Source organism: Erythrolamprus reginae, chromosome 10, assembly GCF_031021105.1.
Source record: "Erythrolamprus reginae isolate rEryReg1 chromosome 10, rEryReg1.hap1, whole genome shotgun sequence".
NCBI classification, from domain to species: Eukaryota; Metazoa; Chordata; class Lepidosauria; order Squamata; family Dipsadidae; genus Erythrolamprus; species Erythrolamprus reginae.
The window spans coordinates 10,217,843-10,244,648 of record NC_091959.1 but is presented as its reverse complement, the minus strand read 5'-3'; the positions used below and the strand labels follow the sequence as shown (position 1 = coordinate 10,244,648).

General features: G+C 42.2%; 2 protein-coding genes across 4 annotated transcripts in view; one reads left to right on the top strand and one right to left on the bottom strand.

Annotated features, from left to right (window-relative positions):
• The window catches only part of FAM227B (family with sequence similarity 227 member B), a 124,604-nt gene that overhangs the window by 4,824 nt on the left and 92,974 nt on the right, over positions 1-26,806 (top strand). For 2 of the 3 annotated variants that reach the window (XM_070763235.1, XM_070763236.1), the window contains exons 4-10: positions 3,769-3,833; positions 4,772-4,816; positions 6,288-6,392; positions 10,290-10,388; positions 12,144-12,245; positions 14,965-15,091; positions 19,967-20,158. In XM_070763235.1, the coding sequence (XP_070619336.1) occupies positions 3,769-3,833; positions 4,772-4,816; positions 6,288-6,392; positions 10,290-10,388; positions 12,144-12,245; positions 14,965-15,091; positions 19,967-20,158 (735 nt within the window). The remainder of the gene's footprint in view (positions 1-3,768; positions 3,834-4,771; positions 4,817-6,287; positions 6,393-10,289; positions 10,389-12,143; positions 12,246-14,964; positions 15,092-19,966; positions 20,159-26,806) is intronic. The other variant, XM_070763237.1, reaches the window with a different exon arrangement.
• FGF7 (fibroblast growth factor 7) overlaps positions 23,052-26,806 on the bottom strand; it is a 40,236-nt gene continuing 36,481 nt past the window's right edge. Inside the window, exons 3-4 of the mRNA XM_070763241.1 lie at positions 26,536-26,639; positions 23,052-24,271 (exon numbers count right to left, since the gene is read on the bottom strand). Of these exons, the coding sequence (XP_070619342.1) occupies positions 24,077-24,271; positions 26,536-26,639 (299 nt within the window). The 3' untranslated portion in view covers positions 23,052-24,076. The remainder of the gene's footprint in view (positions 24,272-26,535; positions 26,640-26,806) is intronic.

Below are 26,806 nucleotides of genomic sequence, written 5' to 3'. Positions count from 1 at the left end.
GAAACCGATCGGCAGCCAGTGCAGGCCGCGGAGTGTTGCAGAAACGTGGGCGAATCTAGGGAGCCCCACGATGGCTCTCGCGGCCTTGGAGGTCATCTGGTCCAACCCCCTGCTCAAGCACTTCAGACAAATACCTGTCCAGTTTTATAGACCCAAGGGTGCTTTTTGAAAAGGTAACTTTGGTTTTGCTTGAAGACATTTCGCTTCTCATGCAAGGAGCTTCTTTAGTTCTGATTGAATGGTGGAGAGTGGAAAGATTTAAATTCCTTGCAATCCTCTGGTCGTTAACCCTCTTTCTGAGAGGGGCTGAAGCCACTTGGACGTTTATCTGCACTCTCAGGTATACCTGAATAAGGTATCTGGAAACTTCAGGAACTACAGAGGCTTCTTTTTTTAAAAAAAATATGTTTATTGATGCTTTTTTATTTTTCAATACAACATATAACCTTATTTACAGGGGAATCTGCATCATGTGTATACATTCTTATTAAATATACCTTTGATTACATTTGTACATATAAATATTTTATTCCTACTCTTGTTGTGGGATCCTCTTGTTTGTCCATGAATATAATTTTGTCCAGATTGAGTAATAGTCCAAATCAATTATTTAGTTCCATAGTCAGCCTGTCCATCTCGGCACACTCGTAATTTTTTTTTTAAATCTCTTTGTCTTCCGGTATTAGTGGATTTTTCCATTTCTGCTGAGGCTTCTTGGCTGAGAAGCAAAACATCTTCAAGAAAAAAACAAAGTCCAGTGGCCTTTTGAAAAGCCTCTTTGGGACAACCACGGCCTGTGGGACTCAGAATGTCCATTGATATCCAGTTTTATAAGTTTCCTGCTTGGAGGCAGCATCCTGCATTGAACAATGAACTCAATCTGTATAGTTTGGAGGACAGAAGGAAAAGGGGGGACATGATCGAAACATTTAAATATGTTAAAGGGTTAAATAAGGTTCAGGAGGGAAGTGTTTTTCATAGGAAAGTGAACACAAGAACAAGGGGACACAATCTGAAGTTAGTTGGGGGAAAGATCAAAAGCAATGTGAGGAAATATTATTTCACTGAAAGAGTAGTAGATCCTTGGAACAAACTTCCAGCAGACGTGGTTGGTAAATCCACAGTAACTGAATTTAAACATGCCTAGGATAAACATATATCCATCCTAACATAAAACACAGGAAATAGTATAAGGGCAGACTAGATGGACCATGAGGTCTTTTTCTGCCGTCAGTCTTCTATGTTTCTATGAACAACATCTAAAAGGCAATATTAAAACAATTCTATATCTAATAATGCCTTCTCAGGATTTGATCAGTGCAGGGGTTGTGTCTATATGCATGTGGGGGGGGGATTGCATTATGAGTGCGGGCACGCACGCACACGCTATTGCACACACGCACACCCTTTTGGCACCCGAGCCAAAAAAGGTTAGCCATTACTGCTCTAGGCTGTCATGCTGTTCTTATTTAACTTATGATTATACAGTGCTACCTCTACTTACGAACTTAATTCGTTCTGTGACTAGGTTCTTAAGTAGAAAAGTTTGTAAGAAGAAGCAATTTTTCCCATAGGAATCAATGTAAAAGCAAGTAATGTTTGCGATTGGGGAAACCACAGAGAGGGTGGAGGTCCTATTTCCTCCCAGGAGATTCCTAGAGAGGCCCCACGGAGGTTTCTCCTCTCCTTTTCCGGCCCTGTTTCCTCCCAGGAGATTCCTAGAGAGGCCCCACGGAGGCTTCTCCTCTCCTTTTCCGGCCCTGTTTCCTCCCAGGAGATTCCTAGAGAGGCCCCATGGAGGTTTCTCCCCGCTTTTGCTGGCCCTGTTTCCTCCCAGGAGATTCCTAGAGAGGCCACACAGAGGCTTCTCCCTGCCTTTTCTGGCTCTGTTTCCTCCCAGGAGATTCCTAGAGAGGCTCGACAGAGGCTTCTCTCTGCCTTTTCTGGTTAGAGTTTCGGAGGCTCAGGTTTGTAAGTGGAAAATAGTTCTTGAGAAGAGGCAAAAAAATCTTGAGCACCCGGTTCTTATCTAGAAAATTTCTTAAGTAGAGGCGTTTGTAGGTAGAGGTACCACTGTAGTAATATTTACTGTATATTCATCTTAGAATGAATAAGGATGAATGGCAAAGAATGATATGTTATCTTGCTATGCTGATGTGATTAGATTTTCTTTTTAAACACAGCAGTGTAATTTTTTTCTGGGATACATTTAGACATTTTCAAACCGGCGACCCTGCATTCACTTAACTGCCCTGGCTACCATGCCAAGGATTCAAGGGACGTCTCCACCATGTCCTGTTTGTAGGCCAGCAGATACTTGGCACTTCCCTAGAAAGAGAGCAGATGTGTCCTATTTGGTAGAGTTGATGGTGATCAGGAAATTAGGCTCAAAAACTGTGGTCTGGCTCACAGCAGCAGCAGGGAAATTTTTCCTTCAGTGGCCAAAGTAGATTTAAAACAGCGTCTTATGTAGGAGCATTCTTTTAAGGAGATGTTCTACTGAACTATAATCTCTTGCTTTCCCACAGAAGTAATTTGGTAAATACTTGGAATGAAGTCATCCGAAAGATGCTTTTTCAATTTCTGGTTTTATATATATGTGTGTGTGTCTCTCTGTTTACGTATATACAGTGTACCTCTACCTACAAACGCCTCTACTTACGAACTTTTCTAGATAAGAACCCTTCTTTTGCACTCAATCATTCCCAGCATTAGGTTCTTCTCCAGCGAGTCCTTCCTTCTCATTAGGTGGCCAAAGTGAAGTGGTACCTCTACCTAAGAATGCCTCTACTTACGAACTTTTCTAGATAAGAACCGGGTGTTCGAGATTTTTATGCCTCTTCTCAAGAACCACTTTCCACTCACAAACCCAAGCCTCCGAAACTGTAACCAGGAAAGGCAGGGAGAAGCCTCCGTGGGACCTCTCTAGGAATCTCCTGGGAGGAAACAGGGCCAGAAAAGGTGGAGAGAAGCATCCATGAGGCTTCTCTAGGAATCTCCTGGGAGGAAACAGGGCCTCCACCCTCCCTGTGGTTTCCCCAAACACACACATTATTTGCTTTTACATTGATTCCTATGGGAAAAATTGCTTCTTCTTATAAACTTTTCTACTTAAGAACCTGGTCACTGAATGAATTAAGTTCGTAAGTAGAGGTACTACTGTATATGTGCTTGTCTGTGTGTATATCAAGCACAAGCACATTTTATTTATTTATTTTATTTATTATTTAGGTTTGTATGCCGCCCCTCTCCGCGAACTCGGGGCGGCTCACAACAAAAATATAAACAATCGTACAAATCCAAATAGATTCAATAAATTTAAGTATTTAAAATAGTTTTAAAAAGAACCCCACTATATTAACAAGCACACACACAAACATACCATACATAAATTGTACGTGGCCGGGGGAGGTGTTTCAGTTCCCCCATGCCTGACGGCAATGACCTAGAGCTAAAATGCTGTTGGACTCAGTATTTTTGATTAATGACTAGAATAGAATGATTAATATTTGGATCTGAGGCTTTGGGCAGTTGTTTATATAATATGGTTCAGGTGTTAACTTTAGAAATCATAACAAAGCTTATCTTTCTTCTCTCACTGACTAACCACTTCAATTAGATTAGATTTAGATTAGATTTACTGGATTTAGATGCCTTAATTGAGAACGCTTGAAAATAAAGGTAAATGTTTTCCCACAAAATGGGAACTGTATTTTATATGTGGGAAGATGTTTTAAATTCTTAGCTTCTTTTCTTCTTGTTTTCAAGTTGATGTAACATCATCTCCTGAATCCCAGGATGCTGCAAAAAAGAAAATGATAATGGAATTGAAGGTAATTCAGGCATTGTAAACCCCTCCTTCCCTCCCTTAATATTGCTACATTGAGAGGACTTGCGTCTGCTAAGAAGTTTGCTTGCTCCTAGGGTGAAAAAAATGAATGGTCAATAGTATTGATTTTTTATGTACAGTGTTCCCTCGATTTTCGCGGGTATGCGTTCCGAGACCGCCCGCGAAAGTCAAATTTTGGCTATGGACAGTATCACAATCCATCCCTTAACACTTTAAACCCCTAAATTACCCTTTCCCATTCCCTTAACAACCATTTACTCACCATTATTACTGGTACTCACCATTGAATAAAACACTTAGTGATCCTGATATTTATAAACATAATTATTTATTAACAATAATTATTTTTTTTGTTACATATTTGCAAAATTTATTACTTTGGCGATGACATATGACGTCATCGGGTGGGAAAAAACATGGTATAGAAAAAAACCCGCGAAGTATTTTTTACTTAATATTTTTTGAAAAACCGTGGTATAGGCTATTCGCGAAGTTCGAAGCCACGAAAATCAAGGGAATACTGTATAAAAACAATTTCCTTGTTTATTTCCCCATCTTAAATGAGGTGACTTTCAACAGTCTGTTTGTCCTGGTTTATTCACAGTATTTTGGATTAAACTGATACATAAGTGGGACATTTGAGCTTCTTGTAAGTAAATGACAGACCAATAAAATTGATATGTATGGTTAATATTTGAATTCTGCTCTATTGAACAATTTGTCAGAATAGTTATATGCAGTCCACCTTTTCTTAAGCTCTCATTGCAGAATCATATTAACGTTGTGCTGTGTCACATTTCAGTGTGTGGGATTTTGCATGACTTCTACCCTCCCCCTTGGAAATTTCTCTATTTCTGTATCTGGACTACATCTACTCTAGTTCCATATTTTTATGATGTATTTCTTTCAAATGTATTTCAGTTTCCTACTGCAGCTGCAAAAGAGTCAAGTGGCAAAGACTTGGAGGTAAATGTATATGGTGTAGAAGTCAGTGATGAAATGGATCAGTTCCAAACCACTGGGAATATTGCTCTAAAATTAATTTACACAAAGTATTTATTATCGGAACCTGAAAATGTAATTAAGCAATAAGGCTACCATTCTGGGAGAAAGATATAGATTACAGCTTTGGTTTTTCCAAGCAATTATTTTAAAACACGGAGAAGCTATTTTGTTCAAGCATCTTTTATCCCTAGTTGGGACAAAACCAAACCCATATTATGGTTTAAATAACTATGCAAAGTCACTCATTGTATGACGTATGTTAAACATTTTTTTTTAAAAAAAAATCTGTTTTGATCTGGTAAAATTATAGTTCTTGTTGGATTGGAATGTTGCATATGTTGAGTCCTGGGTCGTCTAGTTACTGTTCCTTCCACCCAAAATATGCCCCTAATCCTATAGCTGTAATGGCGAACCTATGGCACGCATGCCAAAGGTGGCACGCAGAGTGCTCTCTGTGGGCACGCATACCGTCGCCAGCTGCTCTTCTGGTTTCTGGCACATGCATGTATGCCGGCCAGCTGATTTTTATGGGAGCCAGAGTGCCAGAAAACGGCATGAAAACAGCCCAAAAATGACCTAAAAAATGGCTTGAAAACGCCCCCCAAAACAGCCAAAAAACCAGGCATGTGCATGCTGGCCATCTGGTCTTCGAGTTTCCGGAGCTCCGGCACATGCACATCCATGTGCATTCTAATTTGGGTCCTTGGTGCCAAAAAGGTTTGCCATCACTGTCCTATAGCATCCTATATAGCCCTTCATGGCATCGGACCAGAATATCTCCGGGACCGCCTTCTGCCGCACGAATCCCAGCGACCAATTAGGTCCCACAGAGTTGGCCTTCTCCAGGTCCCGTCGACTAAACAATGTCGTCTGGCGGGTCCCAGGGGAAGACCCTTCTCTGTGGCGGCCCCGACTCTCTGGAACCAGCTCCCCCCAGAGATTAGAACTGCCCCCACCCTCCTTGCCTTCCGTAAACTCCTTAAAACTCACCTCTACAGTCAGGCATGGGGGAATTGAGGCATTCCCCCTTCCCTCGGGCATATACAATTTATGTATGGTATGTCTGTGTGTATGTCTGGTTTAATAATGGGTTTTTTTTAATGTTTTTTTAAATTTATTAGATTTGTTGTGAATTGTTGTATTGTTGTGAGCCGCCCCGAGTCTACGGAGAGGAGCGGCATACAAATCAAATCAAATCAAATCAAATCAAATCAAATCAAATCAAATAAATAAATAAATAAATAAATAAATAAATAAATAAATAAATAAATGGTCAGTAGAAACAGGACTTTCAAAACTGAGCATTTAATCATATGCGCTGTTCTGGATTAGGAATCCACATAATTAATTTTTTTTTAAGAAAGAAGAAAAATGTCTGGTGGCAGGATACACTTCAAACTTATGATGACTCTGGTTCTTTTTCTTTCTTTAGAATTTCAGTTTTTCTGGATTCCATTTGTGGAGACTTACGAGACTTCCAAATAAACTAGAACCTGCACATCTCTGGGATTTGGTTCTAAAGCTCCAAGTTCTCAAGGTATCAATTCTTAATTTAACTTAAATTGCAGCACCGAATGGAACACAACGTTTGTTTAAATAGGAAGCATCTGTAAGCAAGTGAGACCTTGGGACAAATTTGGGATAAATATCCTACTCGTGCAATTGCCGGAATGTGACACCGCAGAAAGGACAGGACATTATATTAGAATTTTTTAATTTAAAAATCAAAAATTGAAGATGGCAAACATGTCAGGGTTCCAAGTAACATTCCAAATGAAAGAAGACAAAACAATTTCTATAATTTTCCAAGAAAACTGCATTTTGTTAATTCACCAAGAATCAAGCATGATTTAAAGGAGGTGGGTTTTTAAAAAACTTTTAATGTAGATTTGTGAGATATCACGTCACGGCAACAAAATTAAGTGAGCAGAATCTGATTTTAAATATTCTTTCAAAAAGTGGAATAAAGTTTCTAGATTTTATGGAGGCAATCCAACATTAATTCCTTTTTTTTCTCCCTCCATTTCACAAGATCAGCCTTTTTTTTTTTTGGTCAGAAAATTTGCAGGAAAACAATTGGCAAAACATTATAGTTTCACAGAGTGCTCCAAATTTGGAACTGTCTGACAAGGCTGTAGGAGGGCTCTGTTGATTGGTTGACAACAGTAGTCATTGGTTAGCCACGTGTTATGAATTGCATACAAGAAAACATCAGATTTCTAAAAGATAATCCCCCCAAGGCTGGACTTTCACATAGAATTTTATTTGTTTTGTATGTAGAACTGGCCAGGAAAAAAAAGTATCTCGCATACTTTACAAATCAAGTAAAAAATAATATGTAGAACTAAAAGCAGCTGGAATAAACTGACACCCTGGCATTACTAGCAGATTTACAAGTACTTAAGAATTCCTTAGACTGTAGTTCAGTAATGTCTGTAAAAATTCCTCCCCGAGCAGATATTTATCTATGACTGCATTTCTTATATGTTCCACATATTATCAAGGTTCTTGAGGTACACTTCTCAAACACAAAGTGGACCTACTGTGTTTCCCTTATATTAATTTTTGCTCCAAAGTTTATGCTACGTCTTATTTTCGGGGGCTGCCTTATATTTCCCAAATAAGACAAAAGCAGTGGAAGTGATGTGCCGGTGCCTGGAGGCTGTTGGGGTCTGGATGGGTGTCAACAGACTCAGACTCAACCCGGATAAGACGGAGTGGCTGTGGGTCCTGCCTCCCAGGGACAATTCCATCTGTCCTTCCATAACCCTGGGGGGGGAATTATTGACCCCCTCAGAGAGGGTCCGCAACTTGGGCGTCCTCCTCAATCCACAGCTCACATTAGGGAAACATCTTTCAGCTGTGGCCAGGGGGGCGTTTGCCCAGGTTCGCCTGGTGCACCAGTTGCGGCCCTATTTGGACCGGGACTCACTGCTCACAGTCACTCATGCCCTTATCAACTCGAAGTTCGACTACTGTAATGCTCTCTACATGGGGCTACCTTTGAAAAGTGTTCGGAAACTTCAGATCGTGCAGAATGCAGCTGCGAGAGAATCATGGGCTTTCCAAGATATGCCCATGTCACACCAACACTCCGCAGTCTGCATTGGTTGCCGATCAATTTCCGGGCACAATTCAAAGTGTTGGTTATGACCTATAAAGCCCTTCATGGCATCGGACCAGAATACCTCCGGGACCGCCTTCTGCCGCACGAATCCCAGCGACCGGTTAGGTCCCACAGAGTTGGTCTTTTCCGGGTCCCGTCAACTAAACAATGTCGTTTAGCGGGACCCAGGAGAAGAGCCTTCTCTGTGGCGGCCCCAATCCTCTGGAACCAGCTCCCCCCGGAGATTAGAACTGCTCCCACCTTCCTTGCCTTTCGTAAAGTTTTTAAGACCCATCTCGCCGTCAGGCATGGGGGAACTGACACATCTCCCCCGGGCCTATACAGTTTATACATGGAATGTTTGTGTGTGTGTTTGCTTTTAATAATGGGGTTTTTAGTGTTTTTTAAATTATTATATTTGTTTTTTACATTGTTCTTGTTATTGTTGTGAGCCGCCCCGAGTCTACGGAGAGGGGCGGCATACAAATCTAATAAATAAATGAATAAATAAATTCACAGGCAGAAAAGCTGACACCCCCAAAGAAAGTGTACCGTACGGTACACTGATTACGGTATGGTACCTGTCAGTATGGCACCCACACACACAAACGACGGCACTTATATGGTACAACAGTATACTCCCGCTATTGCAGCTTCCGGCCACCAGAGGAACTACAGTCTACGTACTGTAGTGGAGACTGTAATGGCGGTGAGACAGCAGCAGACTGTGTCTGCTGTACTGGACGGTACAAAGCGATGGAAGGGGCCATCAGGGGACGCCACATTATTACGGTACCGCTATGAACAGCTTTGAATCGTACTGTATTTTTTTCCACTTTACCGTATGCAAACTTGACTACGCCTTATTTTTTGGGGGTGCCTTATATTAGCAAATTCTGCAAAACCTCTGACATGCCTTACTTTTGGGGTACGTCTTATTTTCGGGGGGAAAGGGTACATGAAGACACTTGACTTCCTAATTGTCCTGAAATGTTCCAACAATCACAGCAAGGGTGAAATGCTTCCAGTTCGCTTGAGCCTGTCGGTGGTCGGAGAGCCAGTCGCGAAGGGAGCACGAGGCTCTGCCCATCTGCCCAGACATCACCACTTGGGTTCTTTTACCCTCTGCATATGTGCAAAGCATTCTGTGCATGCGCAAAGGGTAAAAGGACCCAAAATGGTGGCATCTGGGTGGATGGGCGGAGCCTCACACTCCTTTGGCGACCGGTTCTCCGGTGACCGACAGGCATGAGCAAACCCTTGGATCACAGTGCAGCTGAATCTCTTGACAGAGTTGTACTGTTAATCCTCGATGTACGACAACAATTGAGCCCAAAATTTATGTGGCTAAGTGTTCTGCCGGGCTCTCTGATAGGAGCCTCCCGAAAATTCAAGGATACAAATTTCAGACACACACACGTTTGAAAATTCAAAACAATGTTCTTTATCACAAAATGCAAAATAAACAAAGCACTCTTTTTGTATGGCAAAGAGCACTCATCCCAAAACAACCGGGTAGTCTGTACAATTTCCCTTAAGCAGTTATTAAGTACTTAGCTAGTAGCTGTGAAGAAACTTCACACTCCTTCTTCTTCCAACGAAGTGAGACACACACACACACTCGTTGCTCTGCTTTGTTTTCCAAAGCGTGAAAAAGCAACAAAGTCCAGAAAACACAGGATTCCTAACAAACTCCAATCAGATACTCTTCCACAACGGCCAAACCCACATGCTGCTATTTATAGCAGCAGCCCTAATTACTGGAGCCCCACCCGAACACAGGTGGCCTCCCTTATCTCCTGTAATATGTCCTTACTTGGTCTCTTCTACGCATAATTCTGCGCTTGCGTGGGTCCAAAATGTCATCATCTGAAGCTATAGAAGATAAGGAAGATTGACTGCCTGGGCTGTGTGCCAAGCCCTCCTCTGCCGAGTCACTCCCACCTTCTTCGTCCGAGGAAACTAAACTCTGAACTGATTCTGTCGGCAATAACACAGGCCTGTGACATGTTGAATTTCCCCCTGCATCCACCTCCCCATTCCCTGGGGCAGGAGCTGGGCCAGGGCCAACCACAACACTAAGCAAGACAGTTGTTAAATGAGCTTTGTCCGATTTTACGACCTTTTTGTAATAGTTAAATTAAGTGAATCACTGCACTTGTTAAATTAGTAACATGGTTGTTGCCTCTGGCTTGTCGGAATGTTAACAAAAGGTGTTCACATGACCCCGAGACACTGCAATGGTCATAAATGTGAGTCAGTAGTTACTACTATTGGGTAAAGTACCACGTATACTGCATGTGACATTTTTTCCCCTTTTTTGGACAGAGTGTAAATACGCCTGTTTTGAAGCAGCTGTTTTTTTCTGAAGCATCTCTTGCCATTTTGCAGGATTGTTTCTGGTGGTGGTTTCTTCATAAGTACCAGGTACAAAACAGAAGACTTTATTGTGTTGATCTTATGGGGGAGGGGGGAGTAATTGATGTGGCAGCAAGGAACAATGGGTTCTTCAGCACTAAATGAAACAACTGGATTCATTGTCGTTTTCTTCTACCCAGAGGTTTGAGCTGAGGTTTTCAGAGATAATATATTTGAAATTCTTTTTTAAAAAAAATCTATATAAATAAAGTTTTATTTTTTTTTAAAAAAAAAACTTTAAATAAAGTTTTGGCCAAGTTAGAACCCAATCTAGATGTTCCCTTTTTTATGCTCACAACTTTTATGTAGCACAGGTTTGACATTAGAATGCTTATGAAGTTATGTCAGTCATGCAAATCTGCCTTGAAGCAAATCCAGGATTGCTTGATTTATGAAAGACAAAACTCCTGCATATACAATGCACTAAACTAGTTTAACCTGGGCTTTGTTTATTTATTATTTTGGCCTTCTAAGCCACTTCAGTCCCCCAAACTTAATCAGGTTAATTGCATGGTTATTTTTATAAAAGTGCCAAAGAAAGCTCATTGCAGTCTTGTTTACGTCCATTCCATATTACTTTGATCAGCTGCTAATGACTTACCTGGATAGATAGCATGGCAGTATGGTAAAAATAGCTGCATTTTTAAACATTAATTCTCCCCCCCCCCATATATATTTATGACATTTTTCCATTTTTTTTTTAAAAAAGTACATAATCATATTTACAGATGAATCTACATCATATATACATTCCTATCGACATTGTCTTCTAATTACTTTCAGATTTCTTGATATTTTATTTCGATGTTTCTTTTGAGTTTCTTTTTTTTGTCCATTGGTACCATTTTGTCCAGGTTTCATAATAGTCCGATTCTTTTTGATTATTAAGTTCCATTGTCAATCTGTCCATCTCTGCACAGTCGTATATTTTCTTGATGATCTCCTTGTCTTCAGGTATTTGCGGATTTTTCCAGTTCTGTGCAAATACAATCCTTGCATCTGTTGTAATATGCAAGCTTAGATATTTTACATTTTTAGAATAGGTACCTCTCATAATACCCAGTAGAAAAAACTCTGGCGTATACAGTGATCCCTCCATTATCGCGAGGGTTCCGTTCCAAGACCCCTCGCGATAATCGATTTTTCGCGATGTAGGGTTGCGGAAGTAAAAACACCATCTGCGCATGCGTGCCCTTTTTTTTCATGGCCGCGCATGCGCAGATGGTGGAGTTTGCGTGGGCGGCGGGGAAGACCCAGGGAAGGTTCCTTCGGCCGCCCAGCAGCTGATCTGCTCGGTAGCGCAGCAGCAGCGAGCAGACGAAGATCGGGGTTTCCCCTTTGCGTGGGCGGCGGGGAAACCCCGATCTTCGTCTGCTCGCTGCTGCTGCGGCCGCCCAGCAGCTGATCTGCTCGGCCGCCCGCCGCCCGCCAGCAAGAGGGGGAGAGATAGAGAAAGAGAGAGAAGGAAAGAAAGAGATGAGAGAGGGAGGAAGAGAGTGTGAGAGAGGAAGAAGCAAGATAGAGAAAGAGAGAGAGAGAAAGAAAGATGAGAAAGGAAGGAAGAGAGTGACGTCATCGGGTGGGAAAAATCGCGATATAGCGTTTCGCGAAGAACAAGATCGCGAAAATCGAGGGATCCCTGTATTCTATTTTTGTATTTGTTATTTGACACAACCAATTAATTCAAGACTACCGACAACTCTGTTTTGATGTTTTTAACTGTAGAGTAGACTTTGCTTAACCTTTTCTCCTGATTATTTCAAGCCAGATCAAGATGAACAGGACCATTTTTTTGACAGAATAGCGGATAGCTACGTGACACTTCTCTGGAGTATCCCCAATTACATTAAAGATGATTTTCTTCAGGTAATGACGAAGTTTGCAGTTCTGAATGTTCCTCCTTCCAATTTTGATTTGTCCTGTTTAGAGAAGAGCAAAAGGTGTGTCGTATTTCTATCTCATTATTTCTTAATTTAATCTGTTTCTGTTGATGAACATACCGGAATCCTTCAACCTTTGATTCTGTGGCATGCCTTCAGGCTTTGTTATTGTCTCTAAAGGTTTTCTTTTAAATTGTTTGTGGTAATTTTAACTACTTAGCATATAGCTCTAGCAAAGCTTGAGAAGGAGATTTGTGAATCGAGCTAACGCCTTCCTGAATCACACAGGGCAGGAAAAGAGATTATAATTTATTTACATATTTGCTGATAATTCCATAATCAGAATTCCTTGTGCAATGACCACTCCATTTAAGAACTGCAGCCTCTTGATAAGAAAAGGTGGCGACCTCATGTCTTTCCCTCACTTCATCCTGTAAGCAACTTTGTACCTTCTAGATATATTATAAGACCTGACGGGGTTGACAAGGCTTCAAATCCCATCACTGTCATAGCACTGATAAAATTCATCACCCTCATCACCTCGAGGCTCGACTACTGTAACGCTCTCTACATGGGGCTACCTTTGAAAAGTGTTCGGAAACTTCAGATCGTGCAGAATGCAGCTGCGAGAGCAATCATGGGCTTTTCCAAATATGCCCATGTTACACCAACACTCCACAGTCTGCACTGGTTGCCAATCAGTTTCCGGTCACAATTCAAAGTGTTGGTTATGACCTATAAAGCCCTTCATGGCATCGGAGAGGGGCGGCATACAAATCTAAATAATAAATAAATAATAAAATAAAAATAAATAAATTATCTCCGGGACCGCCTTCTGCTGCACGAATCCCAGCGACGAGTTAGGTCCCACAGAGTGGGTCTTCTCCGGGTCTCGTCAACCAAACAATGCCACTTGGCGGGACCCAGGGGAAGAGCCTTCTCTGTGGCAGCCCCGGCCCTCTGGAACCAACTCCCCCCAGAGATTAGAATTTCCCCCACCTTCCTTGCCTTTCGTAAGCTACTTAAAACCCACCTCTGCAGCCAGGCATGGTATGTCTGTATGTATGGTGTTAGCCGCCCTGAGTCTTCGGAGAAGGGCGGCATACAAATCCAATCAATCAATCAATCAATCAATCAATAACTAACCTTCTGTGGGTAAAGGATAGGCAGAGACAGGGGTCAGAGTAAAGAGAGAAATCAGCCTGGAATCATTGCGTTGCCACAAACAGTCTAAGTCCAAACCCTCTTGAATTCCATTAAATCTTAATCTAGTACCAATTTAGTGGTGGTGGTTAGTTGACTAGATTCATGTGCTGTATATAAGCATGAGCAACAACTTAATTGGAACTTAATGTGTGCTCCTGATTCTGTGCCCCTTACGCCTTCTCTGTGACAGAATCTCTGGTTTTAAAGAAATTTTAAGAAGACTGTTCCCACAAGCTCTGGCCCTGCTAATTTCCACGCAGTTAACTGGTATTTTTAATACTGTTTTCCTCCCTAGAATGATTGGGTTTTTTAAATTGTTTATTGTTTTTAGACCTGGGGCAGACTTAGAAATCGATTAAGTAAAATAGTCTCCCAGCTAGGATTTGGCAACCTGAACTGATGTGAAAAGCAGCAATTAGAGAAGGTTTATTTATGCTCTGTGTTCAGCACCTCTTCTAAGATTACTAGGTGTCATGTTTATATTACCCAAAAGATTAGTGTGATCAAACTAATTTTCATTAATTTAAATAATGGATGAAGATGTCTCTTTACTGATTTGCCCATAACATTCAATTCCTTTGCAGTAAGCTAAACTGCCATCCAAATTTACAATTGTTCTTGGACAAACCTTGTATTTTTGTCACAACAATGTTTGGATGCCTGTTTAGATAGGTAGGTAGGTAGGTAGATAGATAGATACAGATAGATAGATAGATAGATAGATAGATAGATAGATAGATAGATATAAAGAGAAATAGAGATAAAGATATAAGCATCACCCAGTTTTTACAATAAATTAGGGGCAAGTACAAGTGCCCTAGAGTACCTTCCGTCCCCTGTCCTATTGCTCTCCTATATCTCCTATACCTTTCTTCTATTCCTATATCTCTTCTTCTATTCTTTCATTGATATGTTCTATTACTATATCTTCTTTTCTATTATTTCTTAGATATATTTTACTAAGAGTATCTCCTCTATAACCTTCATCATGTATTTTACTATGTGCATATAGATATACAGTGTTCCCTCGATTTTTGCGGGTTCGAACTTTGCGAACAGTCTATACCACGGTTTCTCAAAAATATTAAGTAAAAAATTATTCGCGGGTTTTTCCCCTATACCACCGTTTTCCCCACCCGATGACATCATATGTCATCACCAAACTTTCATCTGCCTTTAATAAATATTTTTTTAAATAAACTTTAATAAATAAACACGGTGAGTAATAATCTAAATGGTTGCTAGGGGAATGGGAAATTGCAATTTAGGGGTTTAAAGTGTTAAGGGAAGGTTTGTGATACTGTTCATAGCCAAAAATAGTGTATTTACTTCCGCATCTCTACTTCGCGGAAATTCGACTTTCGCGGGCGGTCTCGGAACGCATCCCACGCGAAAATCGAGGGAACACTGTATACCCACTAAAACCCTCATTGTGTATTGGACAAAATAAATAAGTAAAAATAAATAAAAATAAATAAACTTAATTTACAATTTGGCAGATGTATCCTGACTACTTGTCCCAAGCCATTTACATGACTTTCTGTGAAGCTTTTCCTCAGGCTAGCCATCGTTTCACCGATCAGTTTAAGGATGAATTGATGGATTTAATTTTCCTGTGGATCAGAGGTACTTGAATGTTGACTATTTTTTCCTTGTGGTTGTTGGCAGTAGCATATCTCAGTAGTTGTTTACATAATTGCATCTACTCAATTATTTTCTTCCTTGATGTGTTCTTCCAAAGTATCATTCAGTTAGAAATTAGGGTTAAGCCACTGAGATCAACTCATTTCAGGAACCCAAATTAGAGAATCCCAAACAAATGGTTGTCCAGCCTTTATTTGAACACATCCTAGTAAGGTGAGCCCATCATTTCTTCTCAATAATTAGTTCCGTCATTGAATTGTTCTTACTCATAGAGGTGTTTTTTTTGTTTTGTTTTTTTAAATTCATTTATAATCTCCCTCTTAATTCCATCATTCTTTGTCCCACCCTCTGGAACAAGCCACTGATGTCTTGAGTTTACTTCCATGAAGCATATTGAGAGATTGGAACTCTAGTCCTCCCTTGGCCTTGAAAGCCAACTTGTGGCCCAGTCCACCTCGCAGGGTTGTTTCAGGAAAAATAGGAAGCAGGTTCACCATCTTGCTTTGTACAAAATAAAGCTGAAATAAAAATCTAATAATAAGATTATTATGTAAAGCCTTCGAGTCAGTGGTTCACTATAAACTACTTCTAAAACTGGAATCCTACAGCATCTCTGGACCCCTACATGGCTGTAAAACTGTGTTCCTATCAAACAGAAAACAAGTGGTCAAAATAGGGAGCACCCTATCTAATCCTGTTCCTGTTAACAGCAGTGTACCCCAAGGCTGCGTACTAAGACCAACACTTTTCATACTCTTTGCGATCACATTACAAGCAACTGTTCTCCATTGCATCTGGAAGGAGAGTCCAATATGGGTTATTCTCAATCCTATTGGTCGAGACTGAGTTTAAAATTAGCATATTATTAGGCACCGCCCCTTGCCTCCCCCCAGTGAGCTCAGTTTTAAAAACTCAGTCCATGTAACGAGACGTATGAGTTTAGCTTGTAATGAAGTGAAATAAAGAAATTGTTTTAATTTGTCTAACCTGTTTTTTTCTCTTCTTGTTTTTTTCTGTTTTTCAGATGCTGTAGAAGACCAGGAGGGGTTTCTGTCCTCCGTGGACAGCACCCCCATCAGATTCCCCCAGGAGACCTCTTCCCTCATGGAGGGTACCGTCCCACAAAGGGGTGCCAGCCTGGGGTCATTGGCCTCCGTGGCCAAACTCGGCTGGGAGCCGAAGGTGGGGGGGTCCGCCCCCCCCACTGGGAGGCTCGAGGACACGGAGTCCTCCGAAGACGGCATGCTCCCCTCAGCAGTTGACAGGCGTGTGGAGGGGAAGCTGTAGCCGATCATATGTTCGGCGGCCGATTACAAGCCGCCGGAGAGCCGCCGCAGCCGTCGCTGGGGAACGTAACGCGGCAGGCTTCAAAGGACATTTCGCCGCTCATCTGTTCGGCGGCCGAGCCGCAAGCCCTTAAAATTTGCCGCTGACTGGGCCAGGAAGAGGCTGCTGTCTCCCAGCTGCTGAGCGGCCGGTCGGAATCGCCGAGGCATTGGTCACGCTGGGGGATTAATAGTAAAGGAGGGTGGCGACCTCCCATATGTTCAGCGGCCGCCGGAACGCTGGGGAATGCGAAGTGCGATCAGGGCTGGCGGAGGGGACTGCAAGGTCAGGAATTCTTGTCAGTCCCCATATCAGAGCGTCGGGCACCGCACCCGCCATTTTGGCGGTTGGCGGGAACCCCTCCCCCCTTCTGTATTCTTCCTTGACAACTGTTTAAAAAAAGGCGCGAGGACTGGCTGAAAGGGCCGGGAGGCGCAGGCGCACTACGCTGAGGCCTGGAGGGGCCATTTTGAGGACGGTTGTCAGTGAGTAAAAAGTGACAGCTGCGTTCCGTGCTGCCCCGTTCCTTCTTTCACAAAGATTACTTGCTAATTGTGAGTATTATGGAGACGAATGCCAATGGAGAACAAAGTCTCCCTCCTACCCCGGTGCCCAAGCCCAAGGATAAGGGGAAGATAAAGGCCAAGTCCTCGCAGTCCTCTTCCTCAGCCATCAAGGAGGCCGAGAGGCGGATCCAAGCCCTTGAGCAGAAGTTGGAGGCAGCCCTTAATGCGGTTCCTTTGGCCAGGGCTGGACCATCGTTGGGTCCTGGACAGGCTGCCATAACCACCCCAAGAGCTCATGGGGAGGCCAGAACCGAGATTGATTGGTCTCCAGACCACCAAGTATTGCCTCTGCTACATGCTCCTCGAAGTAGGCCAGGCTCAGCAGGCCAGGAGAGATCAGTGTGGGGATGCTCCCCTCAGCCCAAAGTGATTCCAGCAGCTACCTTCACTCCTACAGCTGCGGGACTCAGGGCTCAGCCTGATACGTGGCAGGATATGTCACCAGCCCTTCAGGAACTAATTACTAATGCCTACTCACAGGGCATAGCAGTTGGAGCGCAACAAGGGCCTCAACAGCCAAAGCAAGCCACAAGCCGGGATCTCTGGTCTGCACCGCCCCTTTCGGGTTTAGGATCTGTGACTGAAGAGCCAGTGTTAATGGAGGATAGTGACAAGGACTATGATTTCAATTAGCCGTTTGGCATTTGAAAGGAACAAGCTGAGGGAGCAGTCTTTACCAGACAGTATCATTGCCACAATGCAGGCTGCCCGCCGGCCATCCACGTCCAGGATTTATCAGGCAACGTGGTCGGCCTTTTGTAAGTTCTGCAACGGAAAGGATATGGAACCGGAGAGGGCTCAAATAATTACTGTGCTAGAATTTTTGCAATTGGGCCTCGAAAAAGGACTAACTCCAAGCACACTGAGGAGGCAGGTGGCGGCATTGGCAACCGTTATTCGGTTACCAGAATACCGCTCTTTGGCTATTCACCCTTGGATACGTGACTTTCTCAGGGGTGCTATGAACAAACACCCTCCACCACTGCATAGATTCCCAACGTGGGACTTATCCCTGGTGTTGAAGGCTCTGACGGGTCCTCCCTTTGAGCCTTTGAGATCCATCCAGTTCAAATTTCTTTCCATCAAAACGGACTTTCTAGTGGCTATCACATCAGCCAGACGAGTATCGGATTTGTCTTTTATCCGGACCGGGTGGTCCTATGTTTGGACCCGACCTTTCTTCCTAAGGTCAACTCGTTATTCCACAGGAAACAAGAGCTGATCTTGCCGGACTTTTGCTCGCACGGGAGCCACCCTACAGAACGTAGGTGGCACAAACTAGATGTTAGACGAGCGGTTAAAATCTACATTAGAAGAACCGAGTCCTTTAGGAAGTCTGAGTCATTGTTTATCTCCTTTGCAGAGCCAAAAATGGGCCTGGGCGTTTCTCCCAGTTCAATCAGTCGATGGATCCGGGACTGCATAGGGGAGGCGTATAAGGCTAGAGCTCAGAATCCCCCTCAAGGGGTCACGGCGCACTCTACTCGCAGTGCAGCCACGTCAGCAGCTTGGAGAACTCAAGCCTCGATCGAGGACATATGCCGGGCTGCGACGTGGAAGACACCTTCTACATTCACTAGACATTATAGACTGGATGCCTATGCTTCAGCTGAGGCATCTTTTGGGAGAAGAGTATTACAGAGGGTGTGTTCCTCTCCAGCTGCCCTGACTTAACAATCTCCCTCCCATTTAAATTGGAACTTGGGTATATCCCATATTGGACTCTCCTTCCAGATGCAATGGAGAAGAACCGTTGTACCTACCTGAACGGTCTTCTCAGTACACTGGAAGGAGAGTCCAAACCCACCCAGCATTGGATTGTTTCAGGGAAGCTGGGTTCGGTTGGTTTTGCTTAATGTTATATATATAGAGATATAGATATTGGTTCAATAAAATTGTGTTGGATTATATTACCTTTCGTTTTTAAAACTGAGCTCACTGGGGGCAGGCAAGGGGCGGTGCCTAATAATATGTTAATTTTAAACTCAGTCTCGACCAATAGGATTGAGAATAAACCATATTGGACTCTCCTTCCAGTGCACTGAGAAGACCGTTCAGGTAGGTACAATGGTTCTTCTCTTCACCGATGATGTAAAACTCTTCAACCCCACTGATAACACTGCTACCCTCCAAAAAGACCTTGAATTTGTGTCAAAATGGTCAAACATCTGGCAATTCCAAATGTCAACCAACAAATGCTCTGTCCTACACATTGGCAAAAAGAATCAGAACCCCAATACAAACTAAATAGAAAAGACCTTGCAGACAACCCTCACTCTGTAAAAGACCTTGGAATGCTAAATGACCTAAGTGCCAAAGCCCATTGCAACAACATCAACAAAAAGGCTTCAAGAGTTGTTAACCTAATTTTATGGTAATATCACATTACTAACCAGAGCATACCAAACTTTCGCAGGACTAATCCTTGAATACTGCTCATCTGTCTGGAACCCACACTGCATTTTGAACATAAATACATTAGAAAGTGTCCAGAGATAAGAAGAGCCCTCCACTCCTCTAGTTGCAACAGAATATCCTATGTAACCAGGCTTGAAATCCTAGGCTTAGAAAGCTTAGAACAACATCTTCTTTGGCATGACCTAAACACAACTCATAAAATCATCTGCTACAATGTCCTTCCTGCCAACGGCTACTTCAGTTTCAACCACAACAATACATGAGCACACAACAGATACAAACTCAAAGTAAACTGCTCCAAACTTGACTGTAGAAAATACAACTTCAGCAACCAAGTTGTTAATGCCTAGAATTCATTACTTGACTCTGTAGTTTCATCACCAAAACCCCAAAACTTTACCCTTAGACTATCCACTGTTGACCTCCCCGATTTCCAAAAGGTCAGAAAGGGGTGTGCACGATCTGAATAGTTTGGGGACCTCTGATCTAGTTCAGAAAACATTTGGTTGGTTCGTATTATTCAGTTCATTAGTGGTCCCTCTTACAGGTTTTAAACCACCAAAATTTGCTTGGAAAAATTGGAAGTGTCCGTCCATGGAAAAGCCTAGAAAATCCATTGTAGAGAAGAAAGACTCCTTTACTCATATGTCATCAGATACAAGCATAGAGCCTAGAAGAAGGTCAACATTCAGGCCACGACAACGGTCAAGATCCAGGTCAAGGTCAAGGATAAAAACCTGTAAGTACCAAGAAAAGGGATTATCCCATGGTTCTTTGAGAATTTTCTGGAGTTCATTTATTTTGCCTTTGATGAAGTTACATTCGCAAGGAGACTACAGTGCGATTCCAAAGTAGCTGCCTGTTGGTGTGTTCTGTTCCTGCTCAGTGTCTATTTATCTACTTACATTTTCCATGCTTTCAAACTTCTCAGTTGGCAGGAACTGAGGTGAGTGACGGGAACTCAGCCCGTCCCATGGTTCTAGGGTTCGAACTGCTGGAGTACAGACTTTCTCCAGCATCCTTAAGCTGTTGAGCCACAGGACCTCTCCAATATGTGGATCGATGTATGTCAATATAGGTAACTTTTTTAATATGCTATTTTCAGTTCTTCAACTGTAGCCTTATACAGCAATATCCACAAGGAACGATAGTGAGATTTATGCAAGTCTAGACTGCTGTTTTGTTTTGAGTATGAAAATGTCTTGAACATCACGTGGGGATGTTGTCTTGAAGAAATCCGTGAGATGTGAAGGTCATTACCGATTATTATCCTTGATGCATGGATCAGTAATGTATATATATATGTAGTTATTGCAGTGCCTCCAACTATCAGTAGAGGACATAAACAGGAGGCTGCTTTATCAATCAGGGTGATTTGTCATCTTCCGAAGATATCTAATGTTCTGTCGAGCTCTCTGGCAGAATCCTCCCGAAAATTCAGATACATATTTCAGACACACACACGTTTGAACATTCAAAACAATGTTCTTTATAACGAAAATTCACTTAAACTAAGCCCTCTTTTGGTATAGCAAAGAACACTCGTCTCCAAACAAACTGGTAATTGGTACAAGTCCCTTATCAGTTCTGAGATACTTATCTTGCAGCTGTGAGGCAATTCACAGTCCTTCTTTCACAAAGTGAAACACACTTTGCTCTGGTTTAGTTTCAAAGCGGGAAAAAGCAACACACCAAGGTCGAAGTTAGCAAGGCAACACAATGATCAGATCATCCTCCACAATGGCCAAACCTACAAGCTGCTCTTTATAGCAGCCTCACTAATTACCACAGCCCCACCCAACCACAGGTGGCCTCATTTTCTTTGATAATAATCTCTCAGTTGTGGGTGCCTATGCATCGCTCTCTGCATGCGTGGCTGTGTCATTAACTCTTGTTCTGAATCCAAGGAGGAGCTAGATAATTGATCTCCTTCTGAGCTGTCTGCCACACTCTCCTCCTCCCTGTCACTCATGTCTTCTTGGTCAGAGGAGCCTTCATCAGCAGATTCCACCGGGGGCAAAACAGGCCTGCGGCATGTGGATGTCTCCCCCACATCCACAGTCCTTGGGGCAGGAGCTGGGCCAGAGCTAACCACAACACCTAATAACATGGGAAAGAATACTAGATTAGATAGGTCAGGGAATGTGTTACCTTGGCTCTGAATGAAAATTGGTCCATATCCATTCACTAATTAATCCTCTTTGGTTTTGGGGTGGGGGAAACTAGTGGTGCCAATGGTGAAGCCAAAGGGAAGAAGCTGGTTTTTATTTGGACCAGTCATGGTGCATATCTTCTGGCCCTCACCCACGGTGGCTCCGTTCTTTTTTTTTTAGGGGGGGGGAATAATGTCACACCTGATTTCTCCATCTGAGGATTTGGCCTTTCTGAGCTTCTTCCATTAAGAGCCGGGGTGGCACAGAGGTTAGAGTGCAGCACTGCAGGCAACTTCAGCCAACTGCTAACTGTAGTTCAGCAGTTCAAATCTCACCACCGGCTCAAAGTTGTCTCAGCCTTTCATCCTTCTGCGGTGGGTAAAATGAGAATCTAGTAGATCAGTGTTTCCCAACCTTGGCAACTTGAAGATATCTGGACTTCAGCTCCCAGAATTCCCCAGCCAGTGAATGCGAATGCGAATGTTGGCTGGCGAATGCTGGCTGGGGAATTCTGGGAGTTGAAGTCCAGATATCTCCAAGTTGCCAAGGTTGGGAAACACTGCTCTAGACAATACAGATTGAGTTCATGAAGTCTTTGCTGATAAGTTTTATGCTTATGACTGCAATGAAGCCTACCTGTTACAGTCGTCAGTCATAAAGGTCATCAAGTGGGTCGGTCATGTGATTTTTTTTTAATGACCTGCTTGTGGCAGCAGTCATTTATTTATTTATTAGATTTATTTATTTATTAGATTCGTATGCCGCCCCTCTCCATAGACTCGGGGCGGCTCACAGCAACAATAAAACAATGTACAACAAATCTAATAATTTAAAAACACTAAAAACCCCATTATTAAAAGCAATGGCTGGGGAATTCTGGGAATTGAAGTCCAAATATCTTCAAGTTGCCAAGGTTGGGAAACACTTGTAGTAGATTGTTGGGGACTATATATGCTGACTATATAAACCGCTTAGAGAGGGCGATAAAAGCACTACGAAGCAATATATAAATCTAAATGCTATTGCTAAACCTTCTGAATTTGCTGTCTGAATGAATAGCTTCACGTTTGATCCAGATCATAGTGGCAGGCAAGTTCTCTTCTCTCTCACTTGACTTCTCATTTTGGGACAGCAGCCACTTCTGTCACTTTCAAAATATTGGCGTGGGGTGGGTGGGTGACAATGGCACTTGGGTTTTGTTTTGTTTTTGTTTTGCAAACAAGAGGTTGCTGCATCCGAAACTTTCATTGCAAGAATAGCCACAGGCTGTCATTTTTTGTCTCTCATCCAGTACATATTGGCAGGGGTTTTATGTACTAGACTTCATGTCTGGGCATAAGAGGAGCAAAAAGGAAGAGCTGCGAAGCCAGGCTGTTTTGATACTCCTTTGGAATTAAAAGCATATGAAACAGATGCATCTTGATCATTTTTTTTTTATAAATTACATCAACTTAAATAACTTAAAACAATAACGTTCAATTATAACTTAAAATAAAGTTTAATGCTGTAACCACAGAAAAGCATGAATATCGGTTGGAAGAAAGGAAAACAAAAAACAAAAAACTTAGAAGCCATATGCCCAAACAGGAATTATATAAAAAGATTAGGTTATGTTACATAAAAACCCATATGATGTCGTCTGAATTTTTTTTTTACTTCATCGTTACATAAAAGGATATCTTGAGGAAAGTGAGATGAAATACATTTCCCTTATTAATATTATTTAATATTACACTATTTTGTAACATCCTTCAGAGCAGCATTAGGCATTCTTACCGATACATATGAATACATTGCAGTGATGCAACTTTCATCTGTCATATTACCTTTATCGTCTTGGATACCACAGCATTCCAATTTCAATTTGCATTTAATACTTAAAACCTTTATTTATTTATTTATTTATTTTATTTTATTTTATTTTTCTCTCTTGGGAAGTATTTAATACTGCTTTAACCCTCACGATTCGTACCGACTTGATCATCTGAAGACTTAATCCAGCAGCCATCAAGTCCGTCATATTTTACATAACATTTTCATCTGCTTTATTATTATTATAGCAGCCATGTTTTAACGAAGCAGATAGGTTTATTTTAAATAAAAGATAAAAGATCATCAAATAATCAAGTCATGAACAAGGCGCAAAAGGTACATTTAATTTAAGAATCTGCAAAGCTACTCTTATGCTAATTTAAGGATCGTACAACTCTTTACAATTTTTTACAACTTTTAGTTACTAAATCTGAAGTAGTGTATATATTTATTTATTCATTTATTTATTTATTTATTCATTCATTCATTTATTTATTTTTAAAACCAGTCTCTTAAAAATAAAACATCATGCTCAAGTCCAGCTTGTTCAGTTTTTCAGTAGTATTCCAGCTTGTCTTCCTTTCATACAGTCCCCTTTTTAAAAATGATAAATATATATATACATATATCTCATTTGATATACACACATATATATATTTTGCTGGAACTGGTTGTCCATAGTTCATATAAGATTAGGATACTGCAAATGGAAGAAAATGGCAGGATGTGTCTTCTTTGCTTGTTTTTGGGCCTCTTTTAGGGGCTCCGTTCTGTTTTAATGCGATGAACATTTCTTTCCCTCTGTGGGTCCAGTTTGCTGAAGCGTAGGTGTTATAGTTATTCTCTTGAATGAATTCTACAAAGTTGCAGTCTTCATTGCACACTTTCTGTTGTTTAAAAAAAAAAAGAGATGATCAGTCAAATACCGAAAACGCCTGGCTGGGGATGTGTATCATTTATTTATTTATTCATTTATTGGATTTGTATGCCGCCCCTCTCCGTGGACTCGGGGCGGCTAACAACAGTGACAAAAAACAGAATGTAAAAATCCAATACTACAACAGCTAAAAACCCTTGTTATAAAACCAATCATACATACAAACATATCATGCATAAATTGTAGAAGCCTAGGGGGAAAGATTATCTTAATTCCCCCATGCCTGACGGCAGAGGTGGGTTTTGAGGAGCTTACGAAAGGCAAGGAGGGTGGGAGCTATTCTAATCCCTGGGGGGAGTTGGTTCCAGAGGGTCGGGGCCGCCACAGAGAAGGCTCATCCCCTGGACCCCGCCAACTGACATTGTTTAGTTGACAGGACCCGGAGAAGGCCCACTCTGTGGGGCCTAACTGGTCGCTGGGATTCGTGCGGCAGAAGGTGGTCCCGGAGATAATCTGACGTAAGTCCCCTTTTTTGAAACCTCAAATGGTCACCCAGTGAGGACTACCTGCATGCAGTACAATCCACTTAAAATGTACCTACTCACTATGCAAATACCTTACACTTTTTAAATAAGCACTGATATACATCAATAACATTCCTGATGTTGCTGGACAGATGTATCATCCAACGCAAACAAAGTCAGGCCACTGAAGCTGACTATAGATCTGAAGGTCAGCGGTTCAAATCTCAACACTGGCTCAAGGTTAATTCAGCCTTCCATCCTTCCGAGGTGGGTAAAATGAGGACCCGGATTGTGGGGGCAATATGCTGGATTTCTTAAAAAGTGCTATTGCTAACATGTTGTAAGCCGCCCTGAGTCTAAGGAGAAGGGCGGCATAAAAATTGAATAAATAAATAAATAATAAATAAGTCAATTTCGTGGGGTGCTGGGAGTTGTAATTCAGCATTTAATCTGCCTTGGGGAGCGAGAAAGGATAAGGGTGGCATAGGTGGTTAGGAGAAGTGCCCAAAGCAAAATGGGCAAATAAAGTAAATCAGAGCCCCCCAAAAACCCCCAAACTGCCAAGAAACCACAGATCAACCTGCCAGCAGCTGCGTCTCCCTGTTGATTTTTATTTGACTTTTACATTTTTAAAAAAATGTGGCTTCTGGGAGAACGAAATCAAAACGCTCTCTACATGGAGCTACCTTGGAAAAGTGTTCGGAAACTTCAGATCGTGCAGAATGCAGCTGCGAGAGCAGTCATGGGCTTCCCTAGGTATGCCCATGTTACACCAACACTCCGCAGTCTGCATTGGTTGCCGATCAGTTTACGGTCACAATTCAAAGTGTTGGCTATGACCTATAAAGCCCTTCATGGCATCAGGCCAGAATATCTCCGGGACCACCTTCTGCCGCATGAATCCCAGCGACCGGTTAGGTCCCACAGAGTGGGCCTTCTCCTGGTCCCGTCAACTAAACAATGTTGCCTGGTGGGACCCAGGGGAAGAGCCTTCTCTGTGGCAGCCCCGACCCTCTGGAACCAGCTCCCCCCGGAGATTAGAACTGCCCCCACCCTCCTCGCCTTTCGTAAACTCCTTAAAAGCCACCTTTGCCGTCAGGCATGGGGGAATTGAAACATCTCCCCCGGGCCTATACAGTTATGTATGGTATGCTTGTAGGTATGTTTGCTTTTAATAATGGGGTTTTTAGTGTTTCTTTTAAACTATTAGATTTGTTATATATTGTTTATTATTGCTGTGAGCCGCCCCGAGTCTATGGAGAGGGGCGGCATACAAATCTAATAAATAATTAAATAAATAAATAAGTAAATAAATAAATAAATAAGTAAGTAAATAAGTAAATAAAATAAATAAACAAACAAACAAACAAATAAATAAACAAATAAATAAAACAGAGAAAAGATTGCATTCCAGCGCAACTATCCATAAACGAGAGCCATTCTTAAAAGCCACCAGTTGTATGCCACCATCCAGCAACTCCCATGGACTGGGGCCAATAGCATATAAAACAGCAGCCCCCCACAAGCCTTTTGGGCACCAGGGACGGGTTCCATAGAAAAGAGGGGGCTTCTGCTTCTTTCCGTGGCCCGGTTTCTGGCATGCCACAGACCGGTGCTGTGCCACAGACCGGTTTTTGGGTATTCCGGTATAAAACACAGCTGATCAAAAACAAACGAACAAACAACAAACCTCAGGAGCAGACCTATTTTTTTATTTAATGCAAGTGGCTTCTAATATTTATTCCAGTACCTTTCCATAAAGCTTCCCAGACTTGTTCATGGCCAGAAAGTATTCGCTTGCGACTCCTTTGATTGCCACTATTCCAACCGCCACCGTTCGTATTTCAAGGATACCTGCGGGAAATAACAGTGACATCCATAACCTTTTGTCTCTCTCTTTATGATGTAGCATTGCAAAGCCGAGCCAAAGGTGCTTTTCCCCCCTTCTTCTTCTAAAAGACAACTTGGACTTTCTTGCTTCCCCCCTCTCCCCCTTGAAAATACTTTGCTTCTCATCCAAG